General features: G+C 38.8%; 1 protein-coding gene across 2 annotated transcripts in view; it reads right to left on the reverse strand.

Annotated features, from left to right (window-relative positions):
- The window catches only part of LOC109962157 (protein kinase cGMP-dependent 1), an 86,070-nt gene that overhangs the window by 37,025 nt on the left and 27,968 nt on the right, over positions 1–21,077 (reverse strand). For both annotated transcript variants that reach the window (XM_020603629.1, XM_020603620.1), the window contains exon 4: positions 2,092–2,197. In XM_020603629.1, the coding sequence (XP_020459285.1) occupies positions 2,092–2,197 (106 nt within the window). The remainder of the gene's footprint in view (positions 1–2,091; positions 2,198–21,077) is intronic.

Consider the following 21,077-nt stretch of genomic DNA (forward strand, 5'->3'; position numbering starts at 1 on the left):
ACCCAGCCCGGGGGGGGGGGGGGGGTTGATTAAAGCTTTTTATGCTTTTTTTTTTTTTTGGCAGATGGCTGTCTAATTGAACTCTGCTTTTATAATTAGACTTTTATTTACAGTGTAATGGGGTGGGGGGGGTGGGGGGGTTGTAATAGCCTACCAACTTTACAAAGCAATACAGTTTCTTCCTGGGTCAAAGTGTTTGAGTAATATAAAATACAGTCTAGGAGGAGATTTGAAAATGAAAAAAACTTTCCAACCATTCTCACTTATTGTATGTACAGTAATACTGTCAGATTTCATTGTCACTTCATCTGTTTCTCCTACACAGCTTGTGAAAGCAAATGTATAATTCTGTAGCAGCCAAGGAGTCAGGACTCATGGGGACCAGTATGCATTTGTTATTGCACTTAACCTATTGGTCTTTATTAGATTGACTTCCAGGAAGCTAACATCCATTAGCTACACAGCTTATACTGTGCAGGGTCTTTCTCTCGTAGATGCCTCTTTCTAAATTAAATGTACAGATTATGCCCAAACAAAGCAATATGTAAATTTATTAAATATTCATAGCTTCCACATGGCATGTTCCTACACTCAGAAATGAGAGAGCAAGTGTTATTATTTTTAGGCAAAGCCATCACTAAAATAGCTTCAGACCCAAACAGGAAAGCCAGATGAATAGTGTCATATCTGTTCTGAAATATATATTTTTAGTAGTGTATACTTTAAAGTCTGGTGAAAGGAATACAAGTTTTGAAGTGGCTTCATTGTAACTGACCACAAATGAAATGAAGGCTGCTGTAATATACAGGGAAATGCTGTAAACTTGTCTCAAAAGAACGGCACTTGTCATTGTGTTCAAATGTTTCAAGTAACATATCTTGTGATTGTGCACATGATTGTCCTTGCAAAGGTTGAAGCAGTGCTACAGAAAGATTCAGATTGAAAGGAAATTATTAAATTGAGAAGCTGCCTCTACAAAGTGCATATGTTTGACATGCGATTCCATCTTGACCTTTACTAAGTATAGTTTAATTTCCTAAATGCATCTATACCTTCACCCAAAATTATGCACATCAGGAACAGTAAAATGGGTCAGTTTGGAAGGACATGACATACTGACCTATTTTGTGGTTTAAGTGAGAGCACTCGCTGAGAATATTGAATGAAAAGCCGATTTCCACTGGTTTGTGCTGTAATCATCCAGCTGCCATAAAACCAGTGACAGAGCATGGTCATGATCACAGTGACTCAGGAGAATTCATTACGCTGAGCCCCCTATTACTTGTAAAGTCTTAGGAACTTTGTTAAGTCGACTGTCTCCAGTATCCAAAAAAATGTTTTTTAGGGGGCACAGGGGCTGAACTGTCCTACATCAGGGTTGGGTGGTAGCCAGTGGCTCAGGAAATGATTAGTGAAGAATGGGCTGCGCTAAAGATCAGCAAGTTCTAGATGCAAGTGTGATGCAGTTAAGAACATGAATCTTCAACAGAGGCTGGCTTCTTCAGCAGGGCAGTGATCCAACACGCATCTCAAAATCCGCCATGATGTACATCAAGAAACAGCAGCTGAAGCTTTTGGAACAGCTCTCGGTGACATGAACATCACTGAGTGCTGTGGGTAGATCTGAAAGATGCTCTGCATGTAAGGCAGTCAAATATCTCAGAACCTGAAGCAGTCTGCAAAGATTCTATTTATTTTAGGTTCATGAAATGGGCAAATGCATTTATATTTGAAAAAAGTAATCTTTTTTCTTTTTTTATGTTTCTTTTAAAATCAACATGCCATTTGGCCAAACTTTTGCATACAGCTGCATTTGGAAGGAAGTGAGACGTCATATTTCTAATATCTTCCCTAAAATAGTCATGTAAAAATGGAGTGGAGTAGAATGAATGGCAACTTCAGTGACGCACCAGGCATGAATATTGAGGTATGTTAGTGAAAATGAGATGTAGCCCACGGACTCTTCTGAGGAACGGCTCCAGACAGAATTCCCTGTGTTCATTTTTGTTAATTTATTCATTGCATTGCACATCGGAGCCATATTCAGGCCATTTGTTTGTCACTGTGGGATGCTTTACCCCAGTTCCTCACCTTTTCAGAAACTCCATATACTCTGTGTGCTTGATGAGACCGGTCCTCATCATGATCGTCTGAAAACATTGTCGGTCGATGGCCCACAGCTTCACATTTGTTAGAGCTGGCAAGAAGAACATACACAATCAGTCATGAAAGTTTTCATACTTGGGCAATTATAAAGCGGTATTTATACATGCAATGTATAAATATATGCATTTTAAAGTGATAGAAGACTCATTTATATGATATAAATACATTAATTTAAACTAATACCCTGTTAAAATCACTGTTTGGCAAGTGGGTTGGAGAAATCTGCAAAGCTTATCCATCATCCAAATATTTTCTATAGCTGTGGGTCAAGCCTAGGAGGGAAGAGGTATTTTGGACAGTTGATCTTTATTCAGCAGTTGGAGTTTTAGTATTTTTGGAAGACCTTGCATGGATGGTTTGCTTCAAGTCATGCTACAGCATTTATAATTAGCCTAAGGTCAGCAGTCTGACTTGAAGGTTTTTATTATGGTCCAAGCCCTTGAGTTACTGATTGCTCTTTATGCAAAGGGCAATTATGAAACAGTATGACAAAAGTAAGTTTCAAATCACAAACAGCTACCCTGATATTCTGGACAATTTGCTGGAACAGTTTGGAATTAATTGTTCCCCCAGTGATTACAATCTGTGCAGGCCCCAAGGCATGCACGCTAAAATGTAACACACTCTACACATGGAGAAGATTGATGTTAAAGTTTTGGTATGCAGAGTTATATATCTCCTTGTCATTTGTAAGTGGGGCATTAGACCGGCAGCAATACTATGTAGTTGGAGAGCAGTTCTTTTATTGTATCTTCCCATGACACAAGTTTTTTTTTTTTCTTTTTTAAGTCATTTATTTTGGACAAACTGGAATTTAGTGAGTGAACAACATGCCCAGTAAGTTTCTGTTATGCTTCACTTCTAGCAGAAACAGTGCTAAAGCTTTTTTTTTTCCTCCTCCAATATTTATGCTTGGCTGTAGATTGATGGAAGCATGGGCCTTTTTGAAATTTCCTTTCATTACAATTTTTTGTGTTTTGAGCTTTAACAATCCATTTCTTTGAGGTCCTCTGTAGTCAGTTTTGATCAAAGGATGATTCACCTCAACAGATGTCTGTTGTTAGGAGCACTTTCTGTTGGAAACCAGGCCATGTGGGTTTTCATCAGAGCAATGGACCCCTAACCCACACCTGAATGTCATTACGTTTCTCAATTCAAACCTGTTTTACGGACGGAATTGGGTTGTTGGGGCAGAAACCTAACGGAACCTATCAAAGCTCCACACTTCATCTAACTGAGCTACATTACACTGATTCTCAAAGTTGAATGCATCACTTTGTTAATAGCAGTCTATAATAATTAAAGAAATAACTAGTTCTTTTCAGTCACCAGAATGATCGTTCTGCAGGAAAAGGCTCTTATTTTGACTTCAGTGCTTCAACTATGCAGTGGTGCATTAGACCAAGGAATAATGAGGAGGAAGATAAAGAACATCCTCATCCTGACCCCAGAATAAATCTGGAGATCCCCAGAGAGGTCTGTTGCCACAGGGACATGTAGTAATATTAGAAAAAAAAAATCATCAGATACAGTAAGAGGCTACTTGGTGTTTTGTCCAATTGTGTGTGTCTGTTGTTAGACCTTGTCATTATATCTCATTTTCCTGATCTGACACTTGGTTTTAGCTCTAAAGCATCAAGTTTTATTAATAATGGGGTGGTGGTTGATTTTAGAAAATTTTCTAAAAAAGGTTTGCTTGCTCAATAGTGATGTAACAGTACAGGTGAACTGGAAAATCTCTACAGCTGATGAAAATCTGCGTTTCACTTGCAGAGGATGATTTCTGGGCCTCAGTCTACCGTTTATCCTTGTGTAAGAAGGAAGAGCTTTTTGCTTTGTACGGTGATTATGGCCTGCTGTCATTTCCCAAAGAAAATATTTTTGAAGTGATTTTTGGTTGAGGATATACACTCGCTGTTGTCTTTATCAGGTACACTTGTACAATTGTATGCACTTCAATGCAACACTTCCGCCTTAACATCTGTGTTTATGAAGCTCAGTGTTTCAGATTTTGAAACTGTCATCACTGTTATATGTTCATTACTGAGGTCATAGTTAAAGGTGGTGTTGTACTGGACTACATTATATTCAGAGGTGTTCCTAATATTCTGACCCCCTCGGGTATGTCAAAGGGCAGGACAAAAATATACAGAGACCTCTGAATTTAATGTAGTCCAGTACAACACCACCTTTAACTATGACCTCAGTAATGAACATTGAATTGATACATGTATGACAATCTCACCAAAAACTGAAACATTGAGTTTCATAAACACAAATGTTAAGGCAGAAGTGTTGCACTGAAGTGAATACAGATGTACAGGTGGTCATAATGTTGCGCCTGATCGGTGTATGTACATGTACAGCTTCATGAGTGACTCATGCATTCCGCAGACATCACAAATCTTTTTCTCTGTGGACCAAGGGTTTGGCAGCACTTTAAAATAGGGCCAAAGCACAGGAGAAATGTCCTCATTACGTAGCCTGACACTGTTTTTACACTTACTGGCACTTTGTTGGAGCAGGGGCAACAAAACACACAGCATGACACAAAAATGTATACAGACACAGGTGTTATAGATGTTCTGCATAAGCATCCACAGATGAGATGGAAAGGAAGCACAGCTATATGCAAATATTTTTTTTAGATGTACTGTAAACACACCTGCTGCTACGTACACACACACACACACACACACATATATAAACATGCAGAAACTCACAAACTTTAAGCAATCATCTTGCACAATAAGAAAAAATGGAAAACTCTATACTGTGAAATAATGTCAACACTGCCACAGTCCAAATTCACATGTTCCACAGTATTGCTTTTCTCCTCCGCCTTAAGTTTTTTCCGAGGGTGGTGGTTTAAAAACAAAAAAACAATCAACCACATCTAGCTCTGGTTATGTTTTACATCCTCTCAAAGGTTATTTCTGTAGGGGAGATGTGACCTCATGGTAGGGACAAATGAATACAATAGACTGCAGACCCAACAAACCTGGTATATGGTGGTAGGTCTAGTGAGAAATTATTAGAACAGCCTTCTTATCTGACCCTGGAGCAACAAGAGTGGGAGTTTCGACGTCATTGCCCAATGTGGGGTGCAGTGGAGTGTCTTTACAGAAAGTGGGAGTATGGGGCACTGGGAAATAAGATATGTAGAGAGGCCACAGAGCACCTCAGTAGGTAAATGTATTGTTCAGGGGCCTGACTAAATTGCCTTGAGACTCAGGGAGCTAGTTATCCTGTTATGAGGGCGCAGATTAATGTTTTAATGCTCATGGGTTGCTGACCGTTAGAGTAGCTTCACAGCTTTCTGGATGCATATAAAACCTCAGGCTGTGCTGGAGATATGCCAGGATGATGTCTGTGAAGGGTTGGGAGGAACAGGGCAGTGTGTTGTTCCAGTGGGATGATCACTGGAGCTTTAACAGTCATACAGTGGCAGAATGCAATCCAACAGTGGCCTGACAATAAGTATTACTTTGGCAAACTGGTAGTAAACATGGTGAAGTTTGGTTCCTCCACATTTCATCATAGTGCAACAGCATTATATTGCCTACCTGATGTAATGCATACTATATGCTGCACATGACAAATGCATTGAATTATTTCAGTGTTACTTTTAGCACCAGTCTTCTTAGTCAGTGAATGTGATCATTAGTGTTTTCAAATTTCAGTGGTATCTGTTTTTGTTGTGAAGTAGATACAGTGGCAGAAAGTTTGAAATATATGCATCCACTCTCCTTTATGGCCTGAGTGCAACGCACACACATAAAAATTTGATTTGTCAGTGCTGCAATAGTGGCATGAAGTGCACAAGCCCCTGTGGGCTTACAGTGGAAATAATGGATCCTGGTGTTTTCATGTGTGTCATGTGCTGCTGCACTTCACTGTTCATTACATATCAAACAGCTCATTATGACAGTTCCTTCAAACATCACAGCTTTTGCATGTTCATGTAAGCTGTGTTAACTGACAATCTCTATTTAAAATTTTGCTTTTTAAATTAAATTCACCTCAATATATAGCCTGCTGACTACAGTTTAACACCCATCTTTACTATGCCCCTGAAACCTCTTATAAATTGAATATAATCCCACTTCATTGTAAAAAATGGTTCTTCATAACCATGCTGCCCCCAGCCATTTGCTTGTGCTGGTTTTCCTGCCCTCTCCTTGATGTAGTGATTGTAATCCCTCAGCTTTAAATTTCTCCCAGTTATTTGCAACAAAAGATCAAGCCAGGGTTCCCTGGAAAGCTATAACCTTTTATGCAAGTTTTCCAGTCATGGAAAACATATTAAAGTCAGGGAAATTGTTCAGTGTTCTGAAAAGCAATGTGTTGTCCTGGTTAATAATTTTGACATTGACCATTTTGCTAAGAGGCAACAGTGAGATGGTGGGCTTTTAAATGTATCCTGAATCTTGCCAGTTTGGTGAAGACACCATGTGGTTTTTGAATCGCTGTCAAAACCTACCATACAAGACTGAGTGAGCTAATGAAATGCTGTTGGCTGCTAACACACTTTACTTATAATGATATTTATATTTCAAGACTCCACCCTTGTAGGATTATTGTTAATCATTTAAACAACAAGATGATAACACCTGCTTAGCTTATATGAAATGTTTGGTTTGGATGATATGTATGCTAGCTTATTTAGCCTGTGTGTCAGGTTTGTGATTTGAACAGTGTGTCCATGTGTGCGAGTATGAGCATCTATTCCTAATTTTATATAATTTATTGTGGCTTGACCTCTGAATTTATAATTCATGAAAAGGCATAGAATTCAGTGTTGGTCTACTGTCATAGGCTGTTTGCATATCACCATGATAAACAGAATATCAGGCTGCAGCCGACACTATTATTGATTAATTTGTCAGTAATTTTCTGTTAATCACTCAAAAAATAGTTGAAAGGAGGAGCAAATCTCCCAGACCCCAAATGCTCCCAGACATTTAAATGCTTGTGTTGACTCGCCACCAGTTCAAAACCCAAAAGACATTTGGTTTACATCTGACATACAGTACCAGCATTATGGCACTGAAAATGTCCTGGAGTGTTTTCATGGAGAGAGTGGTAACCCTAGAATAGTGTTGATTGTGAATACCACTAAAAATGAACAACTAGCTCTACTGGCATGCCAGGGCTCAAAAGAGAGGGTCTGTGTGCAAGCCAGAGGAAAACAGGGAGAGATGATAAACACGACTCTTGTAAAACAGGATAGAATGCAGGACGAGGCACGTATGCAATGGAAGGGGTCACTCATTCATTTGGCTATGGAATAATTTACTCTAACTGAATTTCATCCTGGGAAATTATACAAATGCTTTGTGTGTGTGTGTGTTCTTATAACTATATACTGTAAATATAGGATGAGATCAATAACATATTTTCTGTGCTCCTGTCATGATAGTTTATATCCATAGTGTGGGCTTTGGAAACATCAAAGATCTGCAGGTTCCTGTGACTGTAATCTTAATTTCTGTTGTGAGTGCAACATGTTTTAATGGGATTTAAAATGTCTCAGAACAGTCTACATCTGGGCTCTAATGATCCAGCTGAAGTATAAAGCATAAAATCTAAAATTCCTTTCCAAAAGTACCACAGAGCTACATGAAAGTGGTGCTTAAATACAGATTAGACCAATCTCAAGCAGTGAAGTGTGCAAAGTCTGTCGACAAGAAATGTTAGTAACATAGTATTAACACAGTATAATGTACAGCTCTGTGTATATAGTATTTGACAATATGCTCAAATCTTTCTCTCTTCATTCATCTGTTTCATAGATGCAGAGAAATCTGTATTGATTATCTGCATACTGTTGTGCCTGCAGGTACATTTTCTGGAGGAGGAAAAAGAAAAAAGACTGCCTCAATAAGATCATTGCAGATAAGTATTTTGACAGGGCACTGTATATTTTTCACAGCAAAGTCTCTCTCACACTTTTACAGTGTTCCCATGCCAATAATTAAATCATTGTCATGCAGCAAAGAAAATGTCAGAAAACCTGAGAAATATTAATCCACATGTCACCTGTGCTGTTCGTTATTAGCATGTGCTATACTGTGAATGATCATTTTGGCACTTTTAGATGATTAACCTGGGGTTATACAGTTTGTAGAGAAGTGGTGTCTCCAAGTTAATTAGTGAGAGCATCCATCGACAGATTTTTTTTTTCTTTCTTTCCTGTGGAATATTGAGGTAATGTTTGGGTTTGAGGCCATTTTGCATTGGTTTTCACTATGACTCTAAAACGTTCCTGCTGTCAAATCTGTGACTTGCCTAAATCCTGCAAACTTAATTTCTGTAATTAACATTTTCAAGATAACTCTCCCCATTTTTCTTCCTGTAATGTCTAAGAAAATGATAAAATCAACCATTCTTTTTAGTCTTCTCGTGACTTTGAGACACAGACAGTTACATACACATTATAAATCACGTCATGTAAACTGTACTCCTGGGATTCCTGCATCTCTTGTTTTGGAAAGTGTTAAGAGGGCAGTGCTGTGGGGTGGAAGGATGTAAGACAATAACATCAGCCAAGTTTGATTGCATCTGGATGAGTTCTTTAGAGCGAGAGAAAGCAGGGCAGGTAATTACGCAAGACCGTGTCACAGAGCCTATAGGATCCTCTTCATAATTGTATATTATTATTATTACTGTGGCTTACATTAACTGTTTAACAAAACATGTATATTAGACCATGTTTGGCAATAGTTGCAATTAATAACAACTAATGACAATAACAACTAATAGCTTTGTAAAATTACTGTGCCAAAGAAGAAGAGCCCACAGTATGATATACATGATTTATTGTGAACTGGAGCATTGAGTGTCTGTTGTGAGGGCACTAGCCTGTGCTCATATGACAGATTTCACATTTCACTGACTCTCGACACAATAAACTAGCTGGCTTAATCAGATGCAGTCTTCAGCTGCCAGCAGTGCCAATAGCTGCCCCATGAGGGAGACGGGAGGTTATAGATTTGAAGCAGCAGCTGCTTCAGAAATACTGAACCGATCATCATCTTACACGCCACCATGCTCACCTATACTATATATCCTGTGTGTGCACAGAGGATAGACCATATTTTGATTTAAAGAACAGATTTAATTGTAATATGCAGTAATAATTGGGTGTTTTGGCAGTGGTGATATAAAAAGAGCTTAATTTCAAACCAGCAGCCATGCCTATCATTAAAAAGACACCCAGATGTGTGGGAGTCATTTAAATGCGTACATTTAACACTGAGCACTGGCAGGATAATCTCATTGTATTTCAGTTGGAAGCTTCCTGTCAGAGGTAGATTGAATAGGAATAATTCTAAAAGTGTGCTTTTAGCTTCTGTGTAGCAGAGTCCCAAGATCAAAACACCATTCACTGCTCAGCTCTAACATTAACAAACCTCACTTCCAGTCTTTATTAAGCAGTTAGATTTTTTTTTTTTTTTTGGACGTTCATTATAAACATACACACATTTAGAAGAGTGTACTAGTTCAAATGACTACTCCATTATCCAGAAAGGAGAATGGTCTATCTAAAATTAGCAGATTGTTATTTAAGCATCTAGAATTATCTGTTTCCATCTTAAAAACTCTTGACAGCCTGAACTGGGTGCCTGTAATCCTATGGATTATAAAGCACTGGTATTGCAAAGTCACATTCAGTGGATCTCCTCATACTCTGATAGCATTTCCTCCTTCCATCATTCAAGGAATAGCTTCTCTAGATGTGATGCGCTGTCTTTTATGATGTGATAGATGAAAGGTTGGGGAAAAGTGTCTAACCACAGTGGTTTGAAAACCTCATCTGGGAACTATGAATATCTGTACAAAATTTAGTTCCAAGCAATCAAATTGAGATATTTCATGGGATAACTGAAAACTTTGACCTATTGTACTGGTGAGGGGAAGACGTGTTCTTAAGAAAAAAAAGATATTTCACTCTGAACTACAAATGTCAGTGTCATAGTGGTGCAAGAAGAAAATTCAGAAGATCAACAAAGTTGGTTGGAGTTCTCCTCCGGGAACTATCAATATGCCATTGCAATCCATCCGTTAGTTGTTGAGATGAATTATTCTGGTTCAAAGTGCTGGACCGACTGAGAAACAGATCGACAGTGGTGTCCCCTAGACCCTTGCCATTACCATAGCCAACAAAATAAAACACAGAAGATCAATGTGTGTTAACAGGAGTCTGTGCTCAAGCAGTATAACACGGCTGCAATAAAATTTCTTTTCACTAAACTCTACATTTGCAGACAAATGACTACAGAGAAAAAGAACCATCCAAATGGTGCAGTGAGATGGAATTAAAGCAGTTCAATCTTATGAGTCACAATCAATAGACTTGAGTAGTACTGGCACACATCACTGATGGAGTGTGTTACAGCTGGTGAAAACAAACATTTGTGAGAAAGTGTTTTATTTTAGGGCTAAGCGAGAAAATGGAAAATGAGCATGGCTATATGCTGAAATACCCTGTATTTTAATTTCATGTCTGGAAATGTCACTGTCCTTCAGTGACATAAAGATGAGAGGGTTTTTCATTCTTTTCTACACATTTCATTTCACGGTGCCATTCTGTACCTTAGCTGGAGATGTTGATAAGAATAGCTGCCTTGATGGAGGGGAAACAAGGGAAATGTCTTTGCTATCCACTTTGCTGCATCTTAATACTAATTTTTTTTTTTTTAAACTTTCAACATTTATTTTTGATCAGTTCATGAGATGAATTTTAATTGCCTGTTGTCCTCATCAGTATAGACAATCAACCAGAAACTATTTGCTACAGAGGAAATCAGTTTGAATAACCTGATAAATTTCAGTTTGCCCGGCTGTAGAAAATCAAATGGAGGAAATGAAGTGTGTTTGCTATTCATCAGAATGTGGGATATTTTTAGGCTGTGGTCCTGGTTGTATCAGGTATCACATTTCTTCATAACTGGTTCTGTGGAATACTCCAGCTTCATATTGAAATCTGTCAGGCGCATCCTGAGAGCAGTGTAAAACCATGTGTCACACATTGTCATCTGGTTTTAGTCTTGTAATATTTCAAGATAATATCCTACTGAATGCGTTATCTACAGGGTCTGTGCTAAAATTAGTACAAACAGCATTTTCTTTCAGCTCTGACAAGAGGGAATGACTGGTGATGTCGTCGTTGAATTTCATCAGGCCTGATCACAGTCAAAGTAAATGTTTTCCACCCCGCTGAGGCAAAAACATCAAATCTCTGCACCCAAAAATACAGAGCAAAGCCAGAAAGATGATTTCCCTCACTGCCTTGCTAGAATGGAGTGTTTGTGTGTGTGACTGCCAACATACACACATTGTATGCATGTGTGCCACTTTTTTTTTTGTTTTTTTTTTATTTATCTTTTAAAGAAGCACAATTATTGTGATGAGGCCTCTTTACCCCACAGGAGACGTGCACTCAGCTCAGCTTCTGTGAAAACCATAGAGAAACTTTTCATTACAGAAGGAAACAGCGTATAAGTACACAGACATTAATCACAGCAAGTGGGTGAGAGATTTTTAAATGTCTTTCTCTGTTCAAGGGTCGTGTGTGTGTGTGTGGAAAAACAATTTTGTCAGGTTTCTGATATATAAAACCTATAAATTACAGTGTCATGAGGACATGATAACCTGTCCAATATTTTTCTTAACCCTGTCCACACTCCCTCTGCTAATGGTCAACTCATATAGGCTACAATGTTGTCATTCTGCAACCCCTAGTAGATAAACTGCCTGTATCTGAAATCACTTCTTAATACATTAACTGCTCCTTATATACAACAACTGAGACTGAATTGTTTACTCAGTAGTGAGTGGTAAATTGAGATTTTGGACGCTTACTGATCATTTCGCATCATCAAATTGAATTGTGCCGAGGACTGCGCTATGGGATTCTTAGCAGAAGGAAGTGTTCATGCCCAGAGTTTGGACAAGGGTTAACGCAAAGTCACAAATCATCAGTATGCACGCAATGAAAACAGAGGAATTATAGCGTATAAATAACAGAAAACATCACAGTTTATTCACTATCTTCTCATGAAGCATGAAATTAAGCTCTGTTTTGGGAGGATGAAAGTCAGCAAATAGAAATTTTAATTCCCTTGTCACCCTCATTCTCTGGTCAGCTGCATTTGGCAAAATAAAATGTGACAAAAGCAGGAAATATTGTGGCCAAGAGTACCAGTATAATTAGTTAACTAGAATTAGCATTCGACACATTTAAAAATGATCCATGTACATCAAGCAATGTACTGCTTCTGATCATGTCCTCACAGTCAGTGGCAGCCATACCGCATGTTCTGTACAGGATGTTACCAGTTGAGGAACAACGCTCAGTCCTTGGATGGAAGGTCGGCCACACCTTCTCTTTCAGATTGGCTTGACATCAATAAATCTAGCAATTTGGCAACGAATGGTGTGTGTCCCAGGCTGCTGGAACACACTTATCTGATCATTGCACTAAGGAAATCAAACAAAATTCCAGATTTAAATATGTACCAAGCATTATGTTTGACACTCATCAGCTCTGATCAGTCTCAAGGCTGTTGGATGCATTTCTACTTGGGTTTTTTTGTAAGATCAAATGGCTATTTAATCTGACCAAGACATGAAGTGAAGTGTAAAGGGTAAATGATTTCAAGCAAGTAGCACCAGATTTAAAGTTTGCCCAGGAGAAGCAGCTCTACAAAGTTTTCCGAGTCATGTTCTTCATGCCCGGGTACATCTTCGCCAGCAAATTACTTTGGGTAAAGCAAATATGTCCCAAAGTAATTTTAACTGGAGGATGCAAAACAAGTAGCAAAAGTTGTCGCAATTACCCAATATTCCCTGTGAGCAAAATTCGTGATCATAGTATGAGCTCATCAGTACTGTGTCACGTGAAACCATTAGCATAAAATTGCCCAAGAAAAGCTGTTATTTAAAGCTACACCTACAGGGCTGCTTTCTTACTGACTGGCTGTATGTGTATAGCTGCTATCTCAGGTTGCTTCTCTCTGGGTGTTTTAACCTTTCAAGCTGTCTAGAGGCCCAGAAGAGCATCTCGCTCCAGGCACACACCTGGGTTCCAACTGCGAATCACGACAACAGCAGCAGGGGCCCTCAGTCCAAATGCCCACAAAACACACGGCGGCAATCATTAATACATGCACATACACACTGGACTGGAATTCTATCAACCAAAGCCATTCTTTTTCTCTCCATTTCTATTTCTACATTTTCTTTGGCTATCCAATGAAATCTTTTATCCCCTAGCAATAGAGTACCCCCGAGCACCCATCAGCACAAGGTGATGAAAGGAAAATGACAGCGCCATAACTTTTACAGCAAAATATGTGGACATCATTATGGACATGTCAGTCACAGCAAATGAGATGCCAATTTGTGAGCTTTGTTTTTAACAGTCAGTAGTAATCTCTCCCTTTTTTCTGTAATGTAATTGTTATCTCCGTTTCTCTGCTTGTCTGCATTCCCTCGGTGGCGTGCCTACATAAACTTTACAATCCATGTGCCATTCCTCTCATATTAGCATTTGCCTGTTTAGGTTTAGGTAGACAACACAAATGCATGACATTTGTATTTCTGCCTTGTCAGTTTTTCATTTCCATGATGTAGGTTCCACCTCTAATGTAGAACATAAGATGGTATGTCTTTGTGCCTTGTTAAGAATGCACTCGCTTTCCTTACAGTAATGTAAAAGCCCTTATCTCCAACTCTTCACAACACAGTCCTGACTAATGACAGTGCGCAGGTCCACATGCAAACACCCTGGGCTCACAACAGTGAATCTAATTGGTTGTTTCTTTTAAATGTTCCACTGGTTTTAAATCTCCACTGTATATCCACATTATATCTCATACTGCAGACATGCTTAGACATGGCTGAGGTCATCTGTCCACTCACTCGGCTGTGCCATGGGCACCCAAGTTTAATTTTAAATATTGTGTTGCCAGTAAATATTGTTTTTAATTCCTTATTTTATACAGCTACATAGGCATTATTGTTGTATATCCCTCCAGCATGCTAAATTTAACAATATATTTAACAGTTTTTCAACATTATCTCGATGATTTCATGAAAATGCATAATGGAAAGGAGCAAGCAAGATGTTGTACTATGTATAAAAATATTCTCCATGATTTCATGAAAATGCATAATGGTAAGGAGCAAGTAAGATGTTGTACTATGTATAAAAATATTGAATAAACTAAAATTACATTGGTATAAATAAATTAACTTGACAGAAGGATGTGAGTGTTTTTCCATGTTTTTCAAATTTTGATTTAGACTTTGAGGCAGGCTGATAGCTGTGCCTGGAATTAAAATCTTAAAAAAAAAAAAAAAAAACTCAATGCGCGAAGCACAAACTGGGGTTAACATGTTAAGATTCCAGAAACACTTTCCTGTCACATTTATTTGATCTATTTCCTTATTTATGAGCGGGGGGGACCAAATAATCTAGCTGGTTGGTCATAGTCAGTTTAGAGCACTGTCCCCCCATCATCAGAACCACAGCGGCCTGCCTCTACCGATTGGCTGCATTTGTGGCTCGTCCTGCTAAAGAACCTATCCAGCTGATTACAGAACAGAATACCATTTGTATGCAGATTATATGCTTTGGGAGCAGGAGCAGGACAGGAGCTAACTAATGCTAAGTGTTTCTGCAGATTAATGCTTGCATCAGCCAGATAATGATGTGTATTTAAGTACTAAATGTGGCTTGCTAATTTATGGAATTAAAGTCAGGCTAAAATGGTAATAAATATGTGCTGTCACACCACAGAACGATGTTATTAACCACCCAGACAAATTTGAATGATTAAAAAGATTTCCAACTATATAAAATTTGCTTTCAAAATTCAGATGAATTTATAGGAAAGTCCAAATTTAAGTGCACAGACACAGGGTTCTTGTATATATTCTGCATTCATTTGATTTTAACAACAATAAACACATAGAGGATGCTTTTGTTTTTCTCTGCTCACAGGGCAAATAGATGGTGCTTGATATTCTGCACCAGATCCAACATGAGAGCGGTACCCGAGGAAGCCAAGGCATTGTGGAACCACACTGTTGTCAAAGAGAGGCTGGATGTGATCTCACAGGTCAAGAAATAAATGTAAATAATCGACATTCATTTGTAATTCATAGATACAGTTGGGTGCAAAATTTGCATCCCCTTACTTTGAAATGGCAAAAAAGAGTTGTAACACAAAGTTGTAAGAACACACTGGCAGTCTTACAAGCAACATGCTTTATTATTTAAGCACAACATGGACCCCAGCAAAAAGCTGCCGTTCTCTCCCTTCCACACCAGTCAGAATGTTTAACTTTGTCTCTGGTTTTCCAAAGAGTCAAACCTGTAACTTATCTCTTTCTGTCAAAACAAGAGTCATTCACTGTGGACAGGGTGATTCCTGAGACTGAGCAGACACTTTGTACTACACACACACTTACACATTTACACACATTCGCCTGCACATTTTCCTCTGTCAGACTGATTGGAAAGACGACTGTTTGCACACTCCCAGCGGAAGGAAGGGCTTTTATACAGCTGAGCTGTCACTTGTTATAAGTCTCGTTCTCTGAAGTCTGCAGAACAACTCTGCTTACTGCTGCTGTGGCTTAATTTTCTTTCTGTGATACCATGATTGTGAAGTGCTATTTTTAATGGTATGTGTATGGGTAAATCCCAGTTCCCTTAATTGATCGTTTTTTGATCTTCACTTGACCCAGAAGTCATTCTGGTCTGCCATCTTGAACAATGTCCCAATGCTCTTATTATTACACTGAGGAGCGAGGAGGCTGCCTGAGGGAGCCATGAGCAAGGACACAAGAGATCATCCTTCGCTGAAGTCTTTATGGACCCACACACTGCTTTATTGTAAATCAGTAGGTGATTGGACACTTCAGACAAAGGATCGGTATTTTCTCCTTGCATCTTTTTCCTCACATCTTACATGAGTGGAACTAAAACACAAGGAAAAGATGCAAGAGAGGGAAACATGGATGCAATTAAGAGAATTGGAATTTACCCAAAGAATAATGATTTCCAAGCACTGTTAAACATCAGGTCTCTACTGGTTTCATTTATGGGGTAACAAAGATGGTTTCACCTCTGAAACAGCACCTGTTAAAATGCAGGCTAAAGTATGTTCGGTCTATATGAGACTGAGTGTTTTCAGTAGATTGTAACAGTTCCGTAGGTAAACCTCATAGACCTGAATTCAGCCCCATGTTGTAAACAGCTGTGATGAGAGAGCGGTAAAAAGGCCTTAGACCTGTGGCATTAAGTTGTTTATAGCTCTTTAAGAATGAGTCAATGGTGCAGGGTGCATAGTCCCACTACCCAGGATGCACCCTCATAAAAACAGAACCCTTAATTTTAAAGAATGGCCATGGCTTGAATGGCTGCCATCTGTGGGAAATGAAAGTATTCCATCATTTTAATTAAGATTTATATTTTTGTTTTTATCGCAAGTCCACATTAGTTGGGGGAGATTAAGTATAAATGTCAAATAATGATGCTCATTAAGAGAAAGGAAATGTCAAATTTAGATGAATAGCTGATGCATAAAATGTATATGTTTTAGAATAGCCTTTTACTAGCACCATTGGTCATGTTCCAAATGTGTTCTTTAACATTGTTAATTATATAAAAAAGGTTGTGTTACAGTATTTGCAACACACACAAAGTGGCCCCAGTGGTGGTAGGAGCAATCTGGACTGTGACTCCTAGGCTGGGAGCATGGCTCCAACAAAGGAGTGTAGGGTATAGGAATGCAAGATATTGCACAGAACTCCTTGCCTTGTTGTTTCAGCCACGTATCATTTCTTTTAGATATTTATTTTGACTTTGTTTTTTTTGGGGGGGGGGGTTTCAAATTGCACCATGTGATGTGAAGGTGTCAAATCTGAAACGGGTGGTAGTTCATTGGTTATTGTGGCTGATTATTTTGTAATTCTATTAGTGCTTATTTTCCTTCTAAATATATCATAATTGCATGTTATCTGAGCTACTCCACAATCTTTCCAAGTACTCACTGGTAACTTCAAAAGTATCTGCTGGGGTACACATACACCTGGGTGGAAATCACCTTGGTAAACTGTAGGAAAGGACCAGACTAAGTACAGATACAATATGTTTATGTGTACATTCTTGTAATTCTAGTGATGGGTTGCTTAATACGCTGACAAACAACAAAAACATTTTTTATATTATCCCCATCCCATTGAGCAGGATCCAGGATGACCGCAATTATACTATAGTTCACAAATTAAACCTGTAGCTCTGACCAGCACAAGTCACTCTGATTTTCTGAAAAGGTATTAGAAAACATTAGCAAAAGCTCTGTTTTTAATCCCCAGTCATTTAGTTTCCAGTCAATTTAATATAACTATCATCTTAGCCATGCTTGTTTTTCCAGATACCTGCAGATCCACACTCCTTTAAAAAGCTCAAACCTAATTTTCTAATGTGCATGGGAGCGTGAAGGAGAGGGCGTGCCAGTGTAAATATGGCCACTCTGTGTTGGACATTGATTAACATGAAAATAAATACTTGTCAAAACTGATTGCACTATACAAACTTCTATGTGTGTGTGTGTGTGTGTGTGTGTGTGTGTGTGTGTGTGAGAGAGAGAGTGAGTGACAGACACTTAAAAGACAGAAATGTGCACGCTGTGTACCTGCTGCAAAATAGAATTCCTTTTCACATGCAGTCTGGCTCCACCTGGCCTGGATCTTTATTTAAATGGTCCAAGTGGCCTGGTACGTCTAAAAATGATTTATTATTCAAAGTATTGTAAAGTCATATGCCATAGCATTCAGTATGATCCTGACTGAGAGAGCAGCTGAGCTTCTTCATTGACGTCTGAGATGGCTTTTTTTTTTTTTTTTCCCACTATGATTAAGATGGATAATCAGTCTCACTGATTATGTTAGTGACTGGCAGTGACCTCACTCTCTAAGAGACAATTGGTTGAAAACAATGGCAGGATTCCCGACAATCATTTAGAGCCCCTAGGACTGAGTGATATGTGGTAGTAAGCTACCTATAACTTCTACAAAGTGGGGATTTGCTGTTTCTCTGTGTTGTTATAAATTCTATCCTTTGCATCTTGAACTGCTGTGAAAAATTGCGACCAGCATTTTTCACTTCTGCTGTTTTCTGACTTATGTTGCTGCCATGTTAATGATTTATCTCTCTTTTTCATGGATTTGAAGTCTATATCCTTGAATTACATAACTTGAGCAGGTATTTTCAAGAAATCGACTGGATTGTTTTAAATTATCTCTTTACCTTTGTTATCATGTGGTGCAGTAATATTACTACTGTCAAGTGCCTCACAGCTTTATGCAGCATGCTGAATTGTATCCTTTTATGCTGTCAAGTCCAGGTCATCATGAAACCGTGACATTTTGATTGTATAAAAGAATTTTTTTTTTTAGCAGAAGGCCACTGCCCTTCTGCTTTGTCTGTCTGCGGACAGAAAAAAATAGCAATTTTGTTTCGCTTCCCTTGAGGTGAATCTGTCATTTTGCTGTCACTGCTGTCCTGTATTTATCACCTCTCCCTTTTGTCTCTCACTCCTACCCTTTTCTTCCTCTCTTCCCTTTGGCCAGCATCTTCCCAGTTGTTGTCATGTGAAAATTGCGAGATATGCTTTTGAGGGAATTTGTTTGGAACATTTTTGCAACTTTTGTCAGGCTGCATGTACAACCCCGAATCAGAAGAATTTGGGACAGTATGTACAATCAAAATTAAAACTGAAAATAGTGATTTGTAAATCATCTGTGTCCTGTAATACAAATACTAAAATTGATGTATCACATCAAAAAATGTGTTGCCAATAGTGATGTTTACACATCACTATTTTCAGTTTTAATTTTGATTTTATATACTGTCCCAACTTTGTAAAATCCTACCTCAAGACTAGTGGAGCTGAATCCCAGTTGTGGTCATAACACCACACTCAAGTGTCTGTATCCTGAAACTAAACATAACATATTATATGACGGAGCCTAGTGGCAGCACTACACAGTCTGAATAAATACTACTCAAAATGCTCAAGCCTTACTTTACAGGATCTGTTTCTGTTGGGATAGAACAAGTAAGTGAACATTGTCTGCTTTTGTTCTCATCAGAGTCGTTATTCCTTTGTTATAAAACATTTTTAAGTGCAGCTTGATGTGAAAAATCAGCAGACACAGTGCTCACTCTGATTAATCTTCTGCACGATGATCACTCAAATCATGCTAACTTCAATGTTCCTAAATGAAAAGAAAACAAATGATGTCTTGAAATACATGATCTAAAGCTCTGTAGCATGTTTTGGAAATACTTGGAACTAATTTAAAGCAATGCTATTTGAAGCAAAGGGGCTACAGTATAACAGCTTTAAGGCTAAAAGCAGCTACTGTAGACTACAACATTTATTTTCTGTCACACTTTGGAAATGCACGTCACCTTTTAAAAGTGTGCCTCACCTTTGCAAAGTAACACAAACTGTTGCATGCTGCATGACCGTTCATACAAAGCAACACTGGCTATGCAATCATTATGTTATGTACCAAAACGCAAAGCCTCGAGTTGTTATTGACTGGGCTGACTCTGTTCAAATTATAACTGCATGCATTTTCTCTAAATGAGTCATCGCACATAATGGCTGTTAATTGTTTCTGTGAGTTTTCTTAATAGGTTACACACTCCAATAGTCTCTTCATTATCACAGTTAGCAATTATGTCATTATATTGTGAGTTACCTTTGCAGTCAAGGGATGGATAGCTCCTCTGAGTTCACATTAGCAGTTTTATCATCTAAATTCTGCCAAGATGTACTGTAAGAACTCAAGCATTTAACTTGGGAGACCATGTATTACGCCTAGGCTACAGAGGATCAAATAAAATTAGCTAACTAGAAACTGAAACCCTTTTCACACACTTCAGGTAGCGGCATGATTTCCACTGGAGCCTTTCACCTCTAACGTGGCAGTTAGTACATTTTTGTTTAGAGACATATTAAAACAAAGGCTGCGGCTCTCAAAGACGGTGCCAATGACCCTGTTAGACTGTAAACACACTTCTGCCCACGTGCACAATTACATCATTTGTTCCGTGCAGGGTTTTTATTAAGCAGCCACCTCACCAGTAAAGCACTGATATACACTTATAAAGATGGTGACGGGACATAGAGGCCGGTGGGCTGATGGCAAGAAATAAAAGAAAAAGACAGACACACTGTCGCCGATGGGAAAGGGGAATATATTATCCCATAAGAGCTGGCTTATCTCCCTGTGGCACTTGTTGCCATAGCAACGGGGACTGGGAGTTTCGTCAGGTTGCCTGGTCAGTGGTAGGGGATCATAGTACATGAAAGGGGTCTGCAAGGGGTGCATAACCTCACTGCCACCATCATCAACTCCATCTCCTTCATACTTGAACTCGTGCCTCTTCACCCTCATCTACAGGCCCACATGACCCCCTGCCCTACATGCACTCATTCATACCTGGGTCACACACTGATTTTTCACCCTAAACAGGGCAAAATCATTAAGCTCACAGGGTGTGCAGCTGTTTATCATGTATAATTATGATATATTTGAGTACTCACACAGCCACTGACCTGCATTCATTTATTTTAATTTAAACCACATTTGCTGTATGTGCATATAGGCACTTCATTTCATATCATCTCACCATTAGCCTATTTATTATTCCACACAAAGACACATGGCCCCATCAAACCAGGACCTCCAGTGTGCACTGGGGCGGTTTGCAGCCAAGTGTGAAGTGGCTGGGATGAGAATCAGCACCTCCAAATCCGAGGCCATGGTTCTCAGTCAGAAAAGGGTGGCTTGTTCCCTTCAGGTTGGTGGAGAGTTCC

Source organism: Monopterus albus, unplaced genomic scaffold (assembly GCF_001952655.1).
Source record: "Monopterus albus unplaced genomic scaffold, M_albus_1.0 scaffold3.1, whole genome shotgun sequence".
Taxonomy (NCBI): domain Eukaryota; kingdom Metazoa; phylum Chordata; class Actinopteri; order Synbranchiformes; family Synbranchidae; genus Monopterus; species Monopterus albus.